The 22,783-nt window shown below is 35.3% G+C and overlaps 1 protein-coding gene across 6 annotated transcripts in view; it reads right to left on the reverse strand.

The window, feature by feature from the left end:
* PCDH11X (protocadherin 11 X-linked) overlaps positions 1–22,783 on the reverse strand; it is a 682,375-nt gene that overhangs the window by 638,076 nt on the left and 21,516 nt on the right. For all 6 annotated transcript variants that reach the window (XM_060002571.1, XM_060002570.1, XM_060002569.1 and 3 more), the window contains exon 2: positions 6,754–9,246. In XM_060002571.1, coding sequence (XP_059858554.1) covers positions 6,754–9,246 — 2,493 coding nt within the window. The remainder of the gene's footprint in view (positions 1–6,753; positions 9,247–22,783) is intronic.

Raw genomic sequence — 22,783 nt, forward strand, 5'->3', positions numbered from 1 at the left:
AATGACTGATTGAATCTAAATTCAGCTTTTAAAAGTTATTCTAAAGTATATGAGTTCACATTGATAATGTGAACAGGATGGTCAGCAGAGAAAATAGAAGTATACATAAAAGATTAATTAATGGATAGAATTAAAACTGTTCTATAAAATTTTCAATTTAAATCATTGAAAATAAAAATAACTTAAGAAATGTAATAGCTTGAATACCCTATTTCCAAAAATAAACTTTTATATTTAATGTAAAATGAGGAAATGTATTTCAGCAATTTTTTTCAATTTATGCACTTTGGATTTTAATCAAAAGAAAATAATACTCCTTCGAGTGTTTACAGGTATGAAAGTATACAGCACATTGTAGTTAATCGATTAGGTAATCCCTAAAAGTTTCTTTGCTGACTAGTCTTAAGATTTCTTTTCCCTCTGTTTTCCTCTATTCACTGACTAGAATAAGAACAAGAGAGACCATCAAGGACACTTCATTGAGAATATTCTAGGAGTCCATTAACACCAATACAAGAGATGGGAAGATATCTGAGACCTTGTAAGCCAAACATGTAATAACACCAATAATTAAATTAAAAGTATCATCAAATCAACTGATAAGAAAGAACCAACAGGAAAATATATAATTTTGTCCTCTCTGGCTTTTGTGGAAAATTCGTTTCAATGTCGTCTATACTGTTCTCAAATGTTAATATTATTTCCTCAAGCATAAGCAAAGGACCGACCAAGGGTAGTTAATAATCAAAAGTAGAATCCATTTTCATCTATGGCTGAAGTTTAGATACAGTTAAACCTCAATCATCATTGGTGTATATGGGTAAATATTTTAGCCTCAAAGAGCAGGAAAGAAATCAATTCAGAAGTTCCTTTCTCACAGAAATTATATTCTGAGAAGAATCACTTGCAGCTTTAAAAATAAAGTTTCTATTTTCATCTTCTGCAAAGATGACCCCCATAAAAATACTGAGGAATTTTTTAAAGAGATTCTGGGTAACTGTTTCAAGACATTTTCATCTTCATATATACAAAGGAGTGATTAGGAGTTTTCCTTATCACAGGCCTAAAGGAAAGGGTCACTGAAGCAGAAGAAAAATGAAGTATTCTCCTCTAGCTCACAGAATGTGTGGAAAAGCAGAGACCAGGGTGGTCATGACACAAGCATTTAAAATGCATTTATATAATAATTACATATACAAATGGTCATGAAGCCACACTAGTTTATCATGGGATATGTGAAGTACTGATTCATTTTCTTGGGCATCATAATTTTTTTCACAATTAAGTGAGACTATGGATTTTGGAAACTCCTACTCTTAGTACGTCTTTGTACCTGCAGGGCACTGACTCTAGAGGTATAATAAGTTGGCTAAATTTTGACATTCCTTGAAATGATTTGAATTAAACTGAAATATTTAATTTATCAGGAAGAAATAGGGGAGAGATTATAAAGTTACTCTATATGAGTAACTTTCACAAAGGTAAAATTTAATTTTAAGTATTTTTCTACAATAGTTGTTTATAAGTATGTAATACAATATTATAATTTACATGACATTTCTCATTACCAGTAAAACAGTTACACTTACAGTCATTATAATTAACTAAGTAATGTTTAAAAAGCCATATAGCAAGCATGTTCAAGGAACTTGACATTATTGGAGGTACCAGAGATTCTGTACTGAGTAAATGGGAATGCTAAATTTTAACAGAAATCTTTAAAAAATATTGCTTATATATTAAATATCCAAGAATTACACTAATTTGAAATGCTAAATAGAGCATAAGCCTCTTCTAAATACCTTTACAGCAAGGAACACTTTAAATAATACATTAATTTAATGCACATACATAATAGACCAAATCCTGTCCACACTTTGCAAGGTAAAATGATACACAATGAAGCATTTGAAAGAGAATCCAGGAAACATATCTTATGTTGTGATTATAAAGGTCCTTTATACTCCCTCTTAGCCCCAAGAAATCGTGCTTTTAAAAAAATTCTGTTAGTACTTTTAGTAAGTCATAAGCAGCTTAAAGAATACAATGCAAAATTGGGACACAACATTCTTTCCTTAATACATTTAATGTACACCAAATTTGACGCATTTAGTCATTTGTGTAAGAAACTGATTAATCAACATATTGTGAAGAATGAGTTAAAGGCCAAATTACTCAAATCAATGAAATATATTCAGTAATTTAATGCCAGAGAAATTATGTAGATCTATTTAGCTGTTTGACTCTAGTAGCTTATATTTTCTTAGGTAGTTTCAAAATTAAGATAAAATCTTTCAAAATATACTATTTAAATCCTTGTCTCTACTCACATATGAATGGAATTATATTTCACTATATAAGAAACATCAGTACTTTTTTTCCCCAAAATATCAGGGAGTATAAAGAACTTTACATTCTTTTGATAGATAAAAATAGAAAAAAAAACCTCTTTCTTTTACAGTATTCATAGAAAAAAAGAAACATGATTACAACAAAAATATTTTTTTAATGATTAAAGTAGTGAAACAACATGATTACAATCAACATAAAAACCCATTAAAATTATTTTATATCATCTAACTTTTCAGCAGAGTGATGGATAATTATAATTATTTTCTCAACAACACTATAGTAGTGAATATTTTCCAAAAAATGATCTAAAGTGGTTTTTTTTGTTGTTGCTGTTTGTATTTTTGATATTAAAGAAAATCTCTTGCCCTTGGATACCTTTCAGAGGGTAGCTTGGATAGTTCAGCTTCACTTCCAAACTCCCGCAGATGATGTTTAAATTCTTCAGCAATCAGACAGGGCAAGTAATTCCATGTTTCATGATTGATACATTAACCATCAGTTTGTACATCAAGACATATTATATTACATCACACTTGTTGGCATTCAGAGGAAGCAAATCGAGAAACAGCATGATAAAACTTTTTTTTTTATCACACTGCACTGTTTCTTCCACAAATTTAAAATTTCGATTGCAAGATTACAGCTAAAGTAAGCATGGGGTTCAGTGGGACATATTTTTTAAGGTGGTTTTTGTTTTGCTTGCTTTTATAGTGGGAAATCCAGATTACAAGCTAAATGATCTTAGCCAAAATTTGAAATCACAAATCATTGGAGTTTTTTGGAAGGGGAATAGAATTATGTTGTTCCTAGAAAGTTATATCTCACTGTAGATTTCAATAGTTGATGTCCTGGAATCAGTCTAGGACAAGAAAAATAACATGTTATCAAAATCAGATGGTTGTGTTCTAGGAGTCTTAGTTGCCAAGCATGCTACATGGCTAAAATTCACATTGCTAATATCAAGGTTATGGAATGTAACAGTAGTAAATACCAAGCCTATTCCAAGCTAACTCAGACTCCTCTTACCATTTTGAATCCATGTATAATACCTACACTCATGTAACCATGAATTATTTCTTTTTGAAATGAAGTACCTCAAATACATGACTAAGACAGTGACTTGTACACAGAAGGCCCTTTCCAAATAATAAGTTCATTTTTGTTCCCCTATTTTTCAGATGTATAGTCTTCACAATATTTTAATGGAAGAACTGTGTTAAGCAAGATTTCGTTTTGGCATTGTATCTCTTTTATACAACAATTATCAAAATTGATTCTAAAATGATTATTCTTATTGTTTTTCTAGAATCGCACCAAACACTATTTGCTTGCTCTGAAAGACGTTAATATAAAGTACACTGTAAGATCATCTTTTACATTTCATGTTTGAATTTCTACTATAATATATGCATACAAAAATGCCTTCCAGAATACTTGTAAAAATTTATATCAAAGAGGATCCTCATATTCCCCAGGTATAAATGGTTTTGTGCAATAGATACGTTTCTATCTAATGAATGTTCCATATTTTTTCAGAACACGAGTCAGAAAAAAAAAAAACTATAGAAAGTATTTGATTCCCTTTTTAAAAACATGAAAGTTTTTATAAATCCCCTTATATCTTACTGCCTCCTAGAACCATTTAATTTCTTCACTTTCATATTTCTATTCAGATGAGTAATGAACTAAACAGAAATATCACCCTAAACCCTCCTTTTGAAAATATATTTCTCACTTTGTTTAAAATCAATTGAATATAATTCTGCCTTCTGATAACAGTAATATTTTATTCCACTGTCAGAATTTCTTTAAGGAACAATGGATTTTTATTTTACTGTCTGACACTTTTCCTCATTTTGTATGATGTTTCTTTAAAAAGAAGACACCTACTGTATTTGAATTTTTATAAATACACGAGTTCTTTTTCAGTGCTCACTTAACTTTTTCACATTCTCCAACATCACTGAATATAAGATGCCTCTCCTGGTGTTAATCAGAAATTGAAGCGTATACAGAAAGGGTGAAGAACATTGCAAATGTAGCACAAAATACAAGGATTCAAATTATTTTTAGTGTCACATTAGTCTGCCTAAGTTCACCAATTCATGTCCAGAAGATATTTAGTAATTAATCTGAAACATCTGTGAACCAATGACATAAAATATACAATTTACCTATTTTTTTAAGATGAGAAAAAATAGAATAAGTCATCTGAGAACCCACTGATTCTAAGATACTCCTTTTAGCTAATAAAAACTGAATGATAACCAAGAATTTATTCTCATTAGCATTTACTTTCCTTATTTTGCCTATCTCATGAGTTACTGTTCTGTGTTTAGGAAAAAATTTCTTAGCTAAATAAAATAAAATACCCGAATGAAAAAGTTATTAATTTTATCGACTTTCTCAGGATTACAAAATATCAAAAAAAGCAATAAAAGAGGAAGATATTTGGAAAACACTTCAATATTTTCCTTCATCTATGCCTTACTTACTGTATGTTCATGTCCTCATGTAAAATAAGTCTAGCTCTTAAAACATTTCCATGCTTTCAAAAACAGTTGAAACCAGAATTTGCTCTTCTAACTAACTTCACAAGCCAATCTATTAAAAATGATGCTCTGCAAAAGTAATTCACAAACCCCACCCTTTGTATAGATTTTTAAGTGAGTCACAAATTTAGCCCTGGGAAAAGTGCTATTAGGATATACAACACACATAAAGTGCTATTCATAAAGAATACTTTTCTGTTGAGAAATGTTTCCAAAAAACCGGATGATAGTAATGAGAATTAGAAAATGAGAGCACCCTTTTTAATAGTTAAATAAAAACAAAAACATACCATGATGAGATATTCGGCATCTGTTATGTTTGCCACCGATTTAAGATCCACCTTGGTCAGAAACCATGAGGCTCATGTAAACTGTAGAAATAACCACTGCCCTATAAACTCATTCAAAGCATAACAGAAACTCGCCACAAAGAGAGTAGGGTTCTATTTTACCGTTTGCGATAGCATAATTATGAACCTATTGTAACAAAAATGCACCCACAACTGAATTAGTATCTTACTTTCACTGTGTGATTAAGAGAGAAAAGTTAACGTTATTGTATAATTTAACTATGCAAATCCATGAGTGACCTCAATTCTTAAAAACATTTCCTAAATTATGGTAAATTATTTTCATTGTTATTTTGAATCCTGATAGACTTCTCTAATATCTCTAAATTTGGTGAGAGGAAACCTATTCTGACTTTCACATTACTACTATTTAATTAAGCCTAAATAGGTTTTCAAAAGTTTTATTCACTGAAACTGATATGAAGACCTTCTTAAGAGTAACACAGATGAAATGATAAAATCAACATGCTGTATAACTTCCAGAGAAAAAATGTAGATAAATTCTATCACTTGACTTTATTAAGGAAATAAAAATACTTAAATCATTTACTTTAGTTATGAATTTCTAGATACATTTTAATTCATTTCTCCATGGAATACAGATAAAAAAGACTGTATAAACTCTTGTTTTCATAAATTTAATGGGTTTTAAATTATTGTATACAGATATCTTGGGTCTTAATATGTGCATAGTTTCCTTCAGGCCCATTAGAGAAAGCAATAATATTTCATTTTCAAAAAGTCATTATCTCTTAAGAATGTCTCCTGAAGGGTTCTTAATACCTTGCATGAATATGCAGATACTCACATGGATATCTAAAGTAGAGATCTCATATATATTTCATTCTCTGGCTTGAAGGTGAGAGTGAGTAGCATGACTTCATTTTCCTAATCCCATTCTTGCTACATTGTGTTAATACAGATTTATGAACCAGAATAATGGTGAGTTCCTAATCTGGAAATGACACTCTCTTTTCATTGTGGGGGTTTGGAGGAATGGTGGGTAGGGGGGATATGTTTATGCTATTTGATTATCTTGGGTAGACACAGATTTTTCCAAGTGAAGCTGGAACTCTCGATACCATTAAGTATTAAGACCTGTTTATCAGATTCCAAGAGGCTTTACTGTGATGTATCTAGCCATGACTGTTTTGATCCTCATGCACACAATTGTACTGAGGACAGTGCCATGACCCTTTATTTTGGAGTTTTTCCAGTATATTCTCTAGCAAGAAGTGTCATACTGCCATCTACAGACAACACTGTCCCTATTATAATCATCATTCCTCACCCAATTTTCCTCCAATCAGGAGTCATTTTGTTCTGATTTTCTACCAAACTTAAAATGAATCCATATATCTATTCAGATACTTCTGCAGAACATTTTGATCCCATGTTGAGTCAGTAGATTCTGTAAAGTCCTAGTTCAACTGAAAATAATTAAAATTATTAAAAATTATTAAAATTAGAAAGGTTACTTAGAAACTTGGATTACCTACCAGTCTGGTGTGTACAGACACAGGGGTCTTGAAAGTTGTCACTGGATAGCTGCACTCAGAAACGCTGTAGGGATCAGAACTGCTGGAGGAACACTTGGAGATGGAATCACAGCCCACGAAGGTGTTATCAAGAGGCAGTTCCTGGATGATGTGGTGCTTTGAATTCAGGGGAGTTTCCGGCTGGATCTGGAAGGCAGGCTGTGGAGAGGCAGATTTGTAGTGCCGGGCCAAATCAGGACTTTCAGGCTTGAAAGTAGTAGGTGTAGTGCCCCAGTTGTACTTGCCCACGGTTTGCTCTTCCAGTTCAATGGGAAGGTCTAGTGTGATGCTGTTTCCATCATTGTCAGCATCATCTGCCTTAGTTTCTTCAATAGTAACAAAGTTAAGCAGCAAGTTCTTAGGGGTATGCTTCTTCTTCTTCTTCTTTTTCTTCATCATTATCATCTGCCTGTTTTCTGGGTTTGGAGTAACCCATTCGGAATTCTGCTTGTTTTTCTGAACAGCCTTAAGGTGTGGTGATTGGCGGCATCTTACTACAGCAGTGATGAAAATAACAAGGATGACAGTTATGGTGCCTGCAACAATGGCAACCACGATCTTGACATAGTCACTGGATTGTGAGGATGTATCAGCTGTCTCAATACTTTGGGTCACTGGTGTTTCAATGTTTTTTCGCACCAATTCATAAATCAGTGTAGCATTGGTCACTGACTCATTCACAAATAGATTAACATTTACAACATTGAAGAGAGAATCAGGTTGTCCTAAGTCCTTGACTTTGACTACCAGTTTGTGTAAACCAAGGTCTGCAAGGACACAATTCTCCTTCAGTGTAATGTTGCCTGTTGTTTGGTCAATCATAAACAGACCTTTTGTGTTTCCTCCTACAATGCTGTAATGAAGCTCTGCATTCATGCCAGTGTCATTGTCAACAGCAACTACCGTGAAGACCACTGTGCCTGGATTAGTGGATGGCAGAACCAATTCAAAGGAGTAGTTCGAAGAAGGGACAACAAAAACTGGTTTGTTGTCATTGACATCAACCACATTTATGGTGACTTTGGCAGTTGAAGAACGTGATACCCTACCACCATCCTCAGCCTTTACATAGAAAGTATAAGATTCTTGTTTTTCTCTATCAAAGGAAATATTCGGTCGGATGACACCAGTCTGTGGATCAATGGTGAAGTCATCACTTGCGTCTAAAATGGAGAGAGTGACTGCAGAATTTTCTCCATAATCAGGATCAGTTACAGTGATTAGTCCTACTGTGCCATGTCTTGGAAGGTTTTCTGGGACATAGAAGTTGTACTCATTGTGAGTGAAAATTGGACTGTTGTCATTCTGATCAAGAACAGTCACTAAGACTGTGGCATTGGTTATTAAAGGTGGCATCCCATTATCTTTTGCCAGAACTGTGAATGAATATTTTTCCTGTTTTTCTCTATCCAGTTTCTTCGCTGCAGTCAGAATGCCTGTACGACGATCCAGGTTGAATTCAGATGGAGCATCAGTGCCAAGCAGGTAGTTTATCTCAGCATTATGCCCTGTGTCTGCATCCATTGCACTTATTTTTGTCAACTGGGTGCCAGGAGAGTTATTCTCAGGAACAGAAAGACTTATGAAAGGCTGAGTGAAAACTGGAGCATTGTCATTTTCATCTTTTACTTTGATGAGGAGCATGGATGATTGATTCAAAGGAGGTTTGCCAGCATCTGCAGCCAGTAGTTTAATAGCATATTCTCTTGTGGACTCGTAGTCAAGATATGCAGCAGTCTCTAGGAGGAACTGATTACTGAATACTGGCCTCAACCTGAAAGGGACTTCATGATCTGTAAAGCACGTCACCCTACCATTAAGGTCAGCATCCTTATCTGTCACAGTTATGAGCGCAATTTTTGTGTTGAGTGGAGAATTTTCTGAAAGAACCACGGTGCCATTGATTGGATTGATGATATATCTTATGTCAATTGATGGGACATTATCATTGACATCTGTAACATTTACTAGTACCATTGATCTTGCTGGTATCAATCCACCATCACTTGCCAAAACCAGTAACCTGTGGTTTGGTGATTCCTCCCTATCCAGTGGTTCTTTGATTGTGATAAGTCCACTGGTGGAGTTGAGGTGAAATAGCCTCTTGGCCATGTTGGAGACTAGATTGCTGAAATAGAAGTGAATCCTGGCATTTTCACCTATGTCGGCATCTGTGGCATGAAGTTGTGTCACTGAAGTACCTACAGGAGCATTTTCTGGTATACTGACTTCAATCTCATTCTCCTTGAAGACTGGGCGGTTATCGTTTGTATCAGCAACACTGACTTGCAAAATGGCAGTACTGGATCTTTGAGGAAAGCCACCATCTTCAACCTTTACTTTCATTACATATGTATCTTTCTCTTCCCTATCTAACTCCTTTTGAACTATCAATTGTGGCATCTTCTCTCCTTCTGGTGTTTCAATAACATCAAGCCCAAAAATACTTTGACCCTGGAAAACATAGAAGGAAACATTTTAGCTTATGTTATTATTTAATGAGACCAGTTTTCAATTCCTTGAAGTCACATGACATAGGCTCAACTCAGAAATAAGTGCCAGAGACTTGAATTCTAAGTCCCAACTTCGTCAGTAACTAATATTGTCACCACAAACAAGATGCTTAACATCTCTACACATTTGTGAAATTAGAGTTGTGCTAGAAGATGTTCTAAGCGCTTTTCAGGTTGTAGCACTTTGTGGTGATAAATGTGACATTTATGTGAACTATTAAAGATTTCAAAAGGAAGAAGTATGTAGAATTTTAAAAAGAATTATCACTAAGTTTCACATGGTGAATGAACTTATAAGTGAATTAAAAATGGTTACTCCAAATGAATTAAAATATCTTACTGTAGATTTCAGTTGTCTAGGACACCTTTTCACCACCAGAAGTAACAATCAATTATAAAATCTTTATCCAAGACAAAAGTGCATATATCACATCTAATAAATACAGCTAATAACTTTGGCAGAGGGAGAAAATATGCAAACTCTGATAAGAATAAAACCTTGTGTAAAATACACAGACTTTCTTTTTTTCCCCTATAGAAACAGGTGTTAAAAATGAAATTTCTGGGAATTCCCTGGTGGTCCAGTGGTTAGGACTCGGTGATTTCACTGCCAGAGCCCAGGTTCAATCCCTGGTCGGAGAACTAAGATCCTGCAAGCCATGAGGCCTGGCCAAAAAAGAAAGACATTTTCTTGGAGATTAACAGAACAATGTTATTTAACTTCTAATTTTTTTTTTTAATGAGCACGCACAATGGACTGAAACTAACATGCCAAAATGTCAAATTGGAAAATATAGCTATAGGAACAGTACCTATATTTTCTTTATGCCTATAAAGTCAGATTATGGGAATGTTTAAAATCAGTTTCCTCTGGTTCTGGCTTCCCTCAAAACCCTCAAGGAAGTGGTTCAATTAATATAAAACTGTAAAATTCTTAAAGTGCTTGGGCTCTCTTAAGTGCTATTGTTTATCAGCACACAGAGGATCTCATACTCTTGTATAAGTCTTTAAATAGTCAAATAATTTTGATAAAGTCCAATTTATCAATAGGAAATTAAAAAAATTAAAGTCCCTTCTCTGAACTACAATAAGATAAGCCCTACACAGACAAACAGTGATCTTGATAGCTGATTGAGGAGTAGCATTCACTGGCTCTCAGGTGCAGTTCTAGCCAGTGTTACCTGTAGCACTTTGACAGAAATGAATAAGATAGAAGGTACTGGAGGCTGTGAAGATCAGAAGATCTTAAGATTCCTAGTACACAGGTGATTTATGAACCCTTACGTACACACGTACATGCGTGCACACACACACACACACACATAACCACACACTACAATTTTAATTCTTCAATATATTTTTTAACATAAAAGTTGCTGACATGTGCTGAAGATCAGTTATTGAGATACCATCTATGTGAACAGGAGAGCATCTGAGGGTTTTTTCTCATTGTTCTGTCATACCAGTTTCTAAAATAAGATCCTAAATGTTAGAAACCAATGAAGGATATCAGGTTTTCAGGGACCACTAGAATATATGGTGAGATTATATGGTCATATTATCTTTTATAACTTATCAAAGTGTTATAATTGCTTACATAAAATCTAGTACAGTACTTAAGTACAACTACATTTTTCCTCATGAATTGCTTGAAGATATTTCTGCATTTTTTGGATTTTTTGTGTGTGTTTAGATTCACTTACTCTTTTATTCAAATCCAGACCATAATATATCTTGATGGAAGAATTAAATGTTTATTATGAAATTTAAGGTGGCATTTCAAAAATATTAATTAAAATCATCATTTTGCTTCAATGTAATTAAAAAAAATTTCCTACAAGGTAACCAATGTGTATTAATCTTAGTTTTAATTCATAAACTAAAATGAGCATTCTATTAATATTTTACTTATATAAACCAATAAACAATTTGCCTTTTCTTTGCCAAGGAAAATATTTTTCATGTAATACCTATCTACAAGTGTGAAAATTAACAAATCTATTTTAAGAAAAAAAAGAATTTTACAACAATAATATTAAATATACATACAGTATTTACTATTATAATTTGATTTAGGTAAACTTAGTGATTAATGATAATTTTACTTTTGTAATGATATTTCAAAAGGCCTTTAGGAAGGTTCAAATCTGGAATGTCTCACCTATGGGCAGAAAAAATAGCTTCTGAATTGAACTTCACAGAAATCCATGGCATTTAATACAATTTTGTTAATTCTTGGCATGCCAATATTCAGTGACTAATATGGTCACAGCATTTTTCTAGGCATTGGCGATATGGTGGTAAGTAAAAATATTTTGCTAATGTAATGGAAATTAAATTTTAGCTAAGATGAGGGAAAATCAATAGCAATCTAAGTATCTACTGATGTTGATACTAATAGATTTATGTTAATTGAAAATAATTACATTTTTAATAAGGGCTATAAAAGTAGATTATAAAGAATTATTAGAGGTTATATAAGGGGGAACTAGCATATATAATATAGCCTAAAAACAACAAGTGAATAACTTAAGGTCTTGAGTTTCAGACTCAATTATCTAATTTATGACTATAATACATCTGGGGAAAAGAATATGCTAGTTTTAATTTTTAATTTTATTCATTTATGTTTATGTATTTTGTGTTTGTATATTTAGAGCTTAGTCTTATGTGTTTGCCTGAATTTTGCATTGACCTTTGCTTTCCCAAGCAAATGAATGCAGGGTTATGACACTTGAAAAACCCAAGAACAGCATGTTTGCTGTCCTTAACTATTATATGTGACGTGACAGTAATGTTAAAAGATAGATTTTTCAAATTTTCAAGATGATAATGAGATATACATACAAGATAATGGACAATGTCCATACTGCTCTTCTGTCTTCTATGACTGCTCTGTCCAATATGACAGTGATTAGTCACAAGTATTTACATTTAAATTTTAATTAATTATAATTAGATAAAATAAAAAAATCAGTACCTTAGTCTCACTAACCACATTTCAGTTCTTACAGCTACATCTGAGTAGTGGCTATGGCATTGGACAGCACAGATATAGAACTTGTCCATTATTACACAAAGTTCTATTGCACTGGACTGTTCTCAGATGTTACATTTTTCTTTAATAAAAATCTATGTTCAGGTCAGGGGATTTTGTGCATACCACCCCCACTCAGATATTTAGAGCTCTACAAATGACTTCCTAGTTTACATATTTAAATTTCAGAGTGGGCATGAAGATGGCGGAAGAGTAAGACATGGAGATCACCTTCCTCCCCACAAATACATCAGAAATACATCTACATGTGGAACAACTCCTACAGAACACCTACTGAACTCTGGAAGAAGACCTCAGACCTCCCAAAAGGCAAGAAACTCCCCACGTACCTGGGTAGGGCAAAAGAAAAAAGAAAAAACTGAGACAAAAGAATAGGGATGGGACCTGCACCAGTGGGAGGGAGCTGTGAAGGAGGAAAGGTTTCCACACACTAGGAAGCCCCTTCACGGGTGGAGACTGTGGGTGGCGGATGGGGGAAGCTTCGGGGCCACAGAGGACAGCGCAGCAACAGGGGTGCAGAGGACAAAGCAGAGAGATTCCTGCACAGAGGATCAGTGCCAACCAACACTCACCAGCCCGAGAGGCTTGTCTGCTCACCCGCCGGGATGGGTGGGGGTTGGGAGCTGAGGCTCGGGCTTCGGTCGGATCCCAGGGAGAGGACTGGGGTTGGCGGCGTGAACACAGCCTGAAGGGGTTAGTGCACCACGGCTAGATGGGAGGTAGTCTGGCAAAAGGTCTGGAACTGCCGAAGAGGCAAGAGACTTTTCTTGCCTGTTTATTTCCTGGTGCACGAGGAGAGGGGATTAAGAGCGCTGCTTAAAGGAGCTCCAGGGACAAGCGTGAGCTGTGGCTATCAGCTCGGACCCCAGAGACGGGCATGAGACACTAAGACTGCTGCTGCAGCCACCAAGAAGCCTGTGTGCAACCACAGGTCACTATCCACACCTCCCCTCCAGGGAGCCTGTGCAGCCCGCCACTGCCACCGTTCCATGGTCCAGGGACAACTTCCTTGGGAGAACACCCGACATGCCTCAGGCTGGTGCAACATCATGCCAGCCTCTGCCACCGCAGGCTCACCCCGCACTCCATCCCCCTCCGTCCCCCTGGCCTGAGAGAGCCAGAGCCCCTGAAGCAGCTGCTCCTTTAACCCCGTCCTGTCTGAGTGAAGAACACATGCCCTCAGGCGACCTACACGGAGAGGCGGGGTCAAATCCAAAGCTGAACCACAGGAGCTGTGCGAACAAAGAAGAGAAAGGGAAATCTCTCCCAGCAGCCTCAGGAGCAGCGGAATAAATCTCCACAGTCAACTTGATGTACCCTGCATCTGTGGAATACCTGAATAGAGAACGAATCATCCCAAATTGAGGAGGTGGACTTTGGGAACAACAATACATATATATTTTTTTCCCCTTTTTCTCTTTTTGTGAGTGTGCATGCATATGCTTCTGTGTGATTTTGTCTATATACCTTTGCTTTTACCAGTTGTCCTAGGGTTCTGCCTGTCTGTTTTTTTTTTTTTTTAGTATAGTTTTCAGTGCTTGTTATCATTGGTGGATTTGTTTTTTTTGCTTTGGTTTTTCTCTTCTTTCTTTCTTTTTTTTTAATCACTTAAAATTGTTTTAATAATTATTTTTTGTTTTTTATTTTAAGAACCTTTTAATTTAATTTAATATTATTTTATCTTTTGCTTTCTTTCTTTCTTTTTTTTCTCCATTTATTTCTGAGCCGTGTGGATGACAGGCTCTTGGTGCTCCAGCCAGGCGTCAGGGCTGTGCCTCTGAGGTGGGAGAGCCAAGTTCAGGAAATTGGTCCACCAGAGGCCTCCCAGCTCCACATAATATCAAACGATGAAAATCTCCCAGAGATTTCCATCTCAATGCCAAGACACAGCTCCACTCAACGACCAGCAAGGTACAGTGCTGGACACCCTATATCAAACAATTAGCAAGACAGGAACACAATGCCACCCATTAGCAGAGAGGCTGCCTAAAATCATAATAAGGTCACAGACACCCCAAAACACACCACCAGACGTGGACCTGCCCACCAGAAAGAAAAGATGCAGCCTCCTCCACCAGAGCACAGGCACTAGTCCCCTCCACCAGGAAGCCTACAAAACCCACTGAACCAACCTTAGCCACTGGAGGCAGAAACCAAAAACAACGGGAACTACGAACATGCAGCCTGCCAAAAGGAGACACCAAACACAGTAAGTTCAGCAAAATGAGAAGACAAAGAAACACACAGCAGATGAAGGAGCAAGGTAAAAATCCACCAGACCTAACAAATGAAGAGGAAATAGGCAGTCTACCTGAAAAAGAATTCAGAATAATGATAGTAACAACCATCCAAAATCTTGGAAAGAGAATGGAGAAAATACAAGAAATGTTTGACAGGGACCTAGAAGAACTAAAGAGCAAACAATGATGAACAACACAATAAATGAAATTAAAAATTCTTTAGAAGGAATCAATAGCAAATAACTGAGGCAGAAGAACGGATAAGTGACCTGGAAGATAAAAGAGTGGAAATAACCAGTGCAAAGCAGAATAAAGAAAAAAGAATGAAAAGAAATGAGGACAGTCTAAGAGACTCCTGGACAACATTAAACGCACCAACATTCGAATTATAGGGGTCCCAGAAGAAGAAGAGAAAAAGAAAGGGACTGAGAAAATATTTGAAGAGATTACGGTTGAAAATTTCCCTAATATGGGAAAGGAAATAGTTAATCGAGTCCAGGAAGCAAAGAGAGTCCCATACAGGATAAATCCAAGGAGAAACACACCAAGACACATATTAATCAAACTACCAAAAATTAAATACAAAGAAAAAATATTAAAAGCAGCAAGGGAAAAACAACAAATAACATGCAAGGGGATCCCCATAACGTTAACAGCTGATCTTCAGGAGAAACCCTGCAAGTCGGAAGGGAGTGGCAAGACATACTTAAAGTGATGAAAGGGAAAAAAAACTACAACCAAGATTACTCTATCCAGCAAGGATCTCATTCAGATTTGATGGAGAAATTAAAAACTTTACAGACAAGCAAAAGCTAAGAGAAATCAGCACAACCAAACCAGCTTTAGAGCAAATGCTAAAGGAACTTCTGTAGGCAGGAAACATGAGAGAAGGAAAAGACCTACAATAACAAACCCAAAACAATTAAGAAAATGGTAATAGGAATATACATATCAATAATTACCTTAAATGTGAATGGATTAAATGCTCCCACCAAAAGACACAGACTGGCTGAATGGATACAAAAACAAGACCCATATATATGCTGTCTACAAGAGACCCACTTCAGACCTAGGGACACATACAGACTGAAAATGAGGGGATGAAAAAGATATTCCATGCAATTGGAAATCAAATAAAGCTGGAGAAGCAGTTCTCGTATCATACAAAATAGACTTTAAAACAAGCACTATTACAAGAGACAAAGAAGGACACTACATAATGATCAAGGGATCAATCCAAGAAGAAGATGTAACAATTGTAAATATTTGTGGACCCAACATAGGAGCACCTCAATACAAAAGGCAAATACTAACAGCCATAAAACGGAAAATCAACAGTAACACAATCATAGTAGGGGACTTTAACACATCACTTTCACGAATGGACAGACCATCCAAAAGGAAAATAAATAAGGAAACAAATTTTAAATGATACATTAAACAAGATGGACTTAATTGATATTTATAGGACATTCCATCCAAAAACAACAGAATACACATTTTTCTCAAGTGCTCATGGAACATTCTCCAGGATAGATCATATCTTGGGTCACAAATCAAGCTTTGGTAAATTTAAGAAAATTGAAATTGTATCAAGTATCTCTTCTGACAACAACCCTATGAGACTAGATATCAATTACAGGAAAAGTCTGTAAAAATTACAAACACATGGATGCTAAACATTACACTACTTAATAACCAAGAGATCACTGAAGAAATCAAAGAGGAAATCAAAAAATACCTAGAAAAAAATGACAATGAAAACGCGATGACCCAAAACCAATGGGATTCAGCAAAAGCAATTCTAAGAGGGAAGCCTATAGCAATACAAACTTGCCTTAAGAAACAAGAAACATCTTGAATAAATAACCTAACCTTACACCTAAAGCAATTAGACAAAGAAGAACCAAAAAAACCCCAAAGTTAGCAGAAGGAAAGAAATCATAAAGATCAGATCAGAAATGAAGGAAACGATAGCAAAGATCAATAAAACTGAAAGCTGGTTCTCTGAGAAGATGAACAAAATTGACAAACCATTAGCAAAACTCATCAAGAAAAAAAGGGAGAAGACTCAAATCAATAGAATTAGAAATGAAAATGGGGAAGTAACAACTGACACTGCAGACATACAAAGGATTCATGAGCGATTACTACAAGCAACTATATGCCAATAAAATGTACAACCTGGAAGAAATGGGCAAATTCTTAGAAATGCACATCCTGCCGAGACTGAACCAGGAATAAATAGAAAATATGAACAGACCAATCAGAAGCACTGAAATTGAAACTGTGATTAAAAATCTTCCAACAAATGAAAGTCCAGGACAAGATGGCTTCACAGGCGATTTCTAGCAAACATTTAGAGAAGAGCTAATACCTATCCTTCTCAAAGTCTCCCAAAATATAGCAGAGGGAGGAACACTCTCAAACTCATTCTACGAGGCCACCATCACCCTGATACCAAAACCAGACAAGGATGTCACAAAGAAAGAAAACTACAGGCCAATATCACTGATGAACATAGATGCAAAAATCCTCAACAAAATACTGGCAAACAGAAACCAAGAGCACATTAAAAGGATCATACACCATGATCAAGTGGGGTTTATGCCAGGAATGCAAGTATACTTCAATATACGCAAATCAATCAGTGTGATACACCATATTAACAAATTGAAGGAGAAAAACAATATGATCATCTCAATGGATGCAGAGAAAGCTTCCGACAAAATTCAACACCCATTTATGATAACAACCCTCCAGCAAGTAGGCATAGAGGGAACATACCTAAAATAATAAAGGCCGTATATGACAACCCCACAGCCAACATTGTCCTCAATGGTGAAAAACTGAAACCATTTCCACTAAGATGAGGAACAAGGCAAGGTTGCCCACTCTCACCACTATTATTCAACAAAGTTTTGGAAGTTTTAGCCACAGCAATCAGAGGAGAAAAAGAAATAAAAGGAATCCAAATCGGAAAAGAAGTAGATCTGTCACTGTGTGCAGATGACATGATACTTTACATAGAGAATTCTAAAGAAGCTACCAGAAAACTACTAGAGCTAATTAATGAATTTGGTAAAGTAGCAGGATATAAAATTAATGCACAGAAATCTCTGGCACTCCTATACACTAATGATGAAAAATCTGGAAGTGAAATTAAGTAAACACTCCCATTTACCATTGCAACAAAAAGAATAAAATACCTAGGAAAAAACATACCTAAGGAGACAAAAGACCTGTATGCAGAAAATTATAAGACACTGATGAAAGAAATTAAAGATGATACAAATAGATGGAGAGATATACCATGTTCTTGGATTGGAAAAATCAACATTGTGAAAATGTCTCTACTACCCAAAGCAATCTACAGATTCAATTCAATCCCTATCAAACTACCAGTGGCATTTTTCACAGAACTATAACAAAAACTTACACAATTTGTATGGAAACACAAAAGACCCCGATTAGTGAAAGTAATTTTGAGAAAGAAAAATGGAGCTGGAGGAATCGGGTACCTGGACTTCAGAGTATACTACAAAGCTGCAGTAATCAAGACAGTATGGTAATGGCACAAAAACAGAAATATAGATCAATGGAACAGGATAGAAAGCCCAGAGATAAACCCATGCACATATGGTCACCTTATCTTTGATGAAGGAAGCAAGAATATACAATGGAGAAAAGACAGCCTCTTCAATTAGTGGTGCTGGGAAAACTGGACAGCTACATGTAAAAGAATGAAGTTAGAACACTCCCTAACACCATACACAAAAAGAAACTCAAAATGGATTAAAGACCTAAATGTAAGTCCAGACGCTATCAAACTCTTAGAGGAAAACAGGCAGGACACTCTATGACATAAATCACAGCAAGAGCCTTTTGACCCACCTCCTAGAGAAATGGAAATAAAAACAAAAATAAATAAATGTGACCTAATGAAACTTAGAAGCTTTTGCACAGCAAAGGAAACCATAAACAAGATGAAAAGAGAACCCTCAGAAAGGGAGAAAATATTTTCAAATGAAACAACTGGCAAAGGATTAATATCCAAAATTTATATTCAGCTCATGCAGTTCAATATCAAAAAAAACAAACAACGCAATCCAAAAATGGGCAGAAGACCTACACAGACATTTCTCCAAAGCAGATATACAGATTACCAACAAACACATGAAAGAATGCTCAACATCATTAATCATTAGAGAAATGCAAATCAAAAGTATAATGCGATATCATCTCACACTGGTCAGAATGGCCATCATCAAAACATCTACAAACAATAAATGCTGGAGAGGGTGTGGAGAAAAGGGAACCCTCTTGCACTGTCTGTGGGAATGTAAATTGATACAGCCACTATGGAGAACAATATGGAGGTTCCTGAAAAAACTAATAATAGAACTACCATACGACGCAGCAATCTCACTACTGGGCATTTACCCTGAGAAAACCATAATTCAAAAAGAGTCATGTACCACAATGTTCATTGCAGCTCTATTTACAATAGCCAGGACATGGAAGCAACCTAAGTGTCCATCAACATATGAATGGATAAGGAAGATGAGGCACATATATACAATGGAATATTACTCAGCCATATAAAGAAGCAAAATTGAGTTATTTGTAGTGAGGTGGATGGACCTAGAGTCTGTCATACAGAGTGAAGTAAGTCAGAATAGAAAAACAAATACCGTATGCTAACACATATATACGGAATCTAAAAGAAAAAAAAAAGGTCATGGAAAACCTGTGGGCAAGACGGGAATAAGGATGCAGACATTCTAGAGAATGGACTTGAGGGCACAGGGATGGGGAAGGGTAAGCTGGGACAAAGTGAGAGAGTGGTAGTGTATATATGGACATATATACACTACCAAATATAAAATAGATAGCTAGTGGGAATCAGTTGCATAGTACAGGGAGATAAGTTTGGTGCTTTGTGAGCAGTTAGAAGGGTGGGTTAGGGATGGTGGGAGGGAGGGAGACACAAGAGGGAAGTGATATGGGGATATATGTATATGTATAACTGATTCACTTTGTTCTAAGGCAGAAATTAACACATCATTTTAAAGCAATTATACTCCAATAAAATATTTTTTTAATAAATAAATAAATAAATACATTTCATATTATCCCAGTAATTTGAAAAGGAGTTGCCTACATATAAGACATAAATACTTTTCAACAAAGTTTTGGACAGATACCTAAGTCTGATGCTAAAGTGTGGTACTAACATGAGCTTACTATCTTTAATGAATGACTATTCCAAGGCTGTTCCTCTGTCTTGTCTCCTTCAGGAATAAAGAATGACTAACACATGGATCCAACATTAGTTCTACCCCATGTCAGTTAGCTCAACTGACATTCAAATCCATATGAACCATGAAAAAACCTGAAGCTCTTTGCCATATGTTAGACCATGACATGAAAACAATGGGATAGATGAAAAGAGGAAATAAAGATATATGGTATCTTAATTTATCACCTTGCTACCTTTACTGTAGATATGTCCTATATACAAAAAAAAAAAATAGTTAAAGCTTTGGGATAATTGTAGTATCCTGAATTCCAAACTTACTCAGAATTATTTCCCCCTTGTTTATAGGGAAAAAATCTTGAGAAAATCCTTTGCTATCTCTCCCAAATGGTCATCCTTTGGTGAGAGAACTATCACTCATCTGTGTCTCTCTCTCGGTAATTTACTTAAGCCTCTATTACATGAATTAATGTGAGTGTAGGATAAAATGGCCTCAAGCTTCATTTATATGTATGATCTCTAAGGACATAGCACCCAGCATATACAAACACATTAAATAAGCGTTTGTTAGATGAATAAATGCACAAATTAAAAAGAGAATTCCTACTTTAAAAGAAAAAAAAAGAGAAAGAGCAAAGTTTGGTTGTTCTTGTTTTTAATTTTCAGTCTGTGCTTGAATAGGAATATACTGTAATTGTTGACTCAGGTTGCTTTTTTTCTTTTGCTTTAATTAAATTGTCCAAAAAACAATTTCAGAATTATTTTATAAAACAACTATTTTTTTCTGTTAGGGATATGATAAGCTACAGTGTCAATCTCTGGTAAAAATTTATAGCCTAGTTGTAAACCTTTATTTTTGGAAGAAATAATGACAAGTACTTAGTTTGGTAAGTGGCCTGTGTACTGACAAAATACAAAACCCTACATCTGTCAAACACCCATATGTACAAACAAAAAAAAGAGACAACAAAAACTCAGAGAAGAAAACAACATACTATATGAATTGAATGCAACACATTATATGTTGATTTTGGATCCTGGTGTCTTAAACTAGTTTGATCTCATGTACACAAAATTGCCAATTCCAGTTCAGGTTAAGAAAAAATTTGGGACTTTCTAATAACCTCATGTAATTCAAAAGACTTAATTTCATTTGTGAGTGGCATTTCTTCCTAAATTCAAAAATAAGATGAGTTTGCAAATCTAGGACAAAAACCGCTGAAATAAGTAAGATGTTATTAAGCTCATACGAGACTTTAATTCTTTGTAGGGATTTGTAAAATTAAGGAAAAGAAAGTTGGTGCTGGATACGAAATTCCCAAGAGAAGTATTTTTGCTTTTGAAAAAAATGAATAAGGAATATTCCTTGCCGAATTAAAAGCTATTTTTTTGCCTATCCTTCTGTGAAAGAATTAGCTGAACCATTGTACTAAACTTTAGCATTTTTGACATATGCATGTGCAAGACACCACTTTATTGCCTATTGGAAGGTAATAAATAACACAGCAGTTCCAGAGCTATAAATCTAGTACAGTTGCCCAGAAAATGCATACAGTGCCAGTAAGTACTAAAAATAGTTCCAAAGAGATTGGATTCTAAAACTGCTTACATAAAAGCTGTTTATTCTGTAGATTGAGGAATGCTGGGGGAAAGACTAAAAATTTATTTCTGAGCTTTACCACTGCTTGATTTATCAAGAACTAACCTGACTTTTAAAAAAAAAATTCTTTTTTTTTTACTGTTACTGATACATCTTTGGGCCAGAGAAATGCCAGTGTTTATCCATTTGCATAGTTTCAAATGGATAAAACCACAGAGATATGGCTATTTTGGAAAACAATAGGGAAATAAATTTAATATTCTTAATACAAATATAATTGGTACTATAATAAATTTACTTTAATTCCATTAAAAGTTCATTGGTTTGCTATAGGCTGCCTAGAACTACAGAAGAGGATAGCAACTCTTTCTGAAATATTCAACATTGTGATGTCATTTAGATTCTATGCACTATTTCAAGAACATTTCTTTCAGCATTCATTTGTAGCACTGTCAAGGGAAATACAATAAAAAATGGATTACATGTAAAATGACCTGAGCCGTTAGTCACATATTTGACAATAACCTTGAAGTCACCAAGTCCCTACCTACTTTAAAGTTATATTACAGAAAGGAAAGTCATGTATTTAAGAAAGTATCAACTCTCTTCGGAAGAAAAGAATTTACATTAAAATATTAACAGCACTGGTGTTAATCTTGGCAAAGCCATGCACAAGGTTTAAGATATCATATGTTTATTTTATCTATTTGATATTTAGCAAAGACTATTTAATAGAACAATGATATTGTAGCATATGGTTCTTTTTTTAAATGTTAGTCCCAAGAAAAGTAATTCTTTCCATTGACTTTTTTTTCTTTGTTTCATCAGATTTCAACATTAGGAACAGCTTGTTTGTTTTTCCTCTTTGACAAAAGAGTACGTACTCGGGAAGGTCACTGAAAATGGTAGTGTCTTGATACTAACTTCTGTCTTAAAGGATTTTTTGTGGTGATGTATGATAAATCTATCTATTTCCTTTTTTATGGACGTGTGTCATTGTCACTATTCTGTGTCCTCCAACTAGGAGAATAATCAAACTACTTGATTATATTATTTGGAATAAGCATTCAGATTGAAATGTTTAAAAGTGTTAACTTAGGGGCTTCCCTGGTGGTGCAGTAGTTAAGAGTCTGCCTGCTAATGCAGGGGACACGGGTTCGAGCCCGGTCTGGGAAGATCCCACATGCCACGGAGCAACTGGGCCCGTGAGCCACAACTACTGAGCCTGAGCGTCTGGAGCCTGTGCTCTGCAACAAGAGAGGCTGCGATAGTGAGAGGCCCGCGCACCGCAATGAAGAGTGGCCCCCGCTTGCCACAACT

Source organism: Delphinus delphis, chromosome X (genome assembly GCF_949987515.2).
Source record: "Delphinus delphis chromosome X, mDelDel1.2, whole genome shotgun sequence".
Taxonomy (NCBI): Eukaryota; Metazoa; Chordata; class Mammalia; order Artiodactyla; family Delphinidae; genus Delphinus; species Delphinus delphis.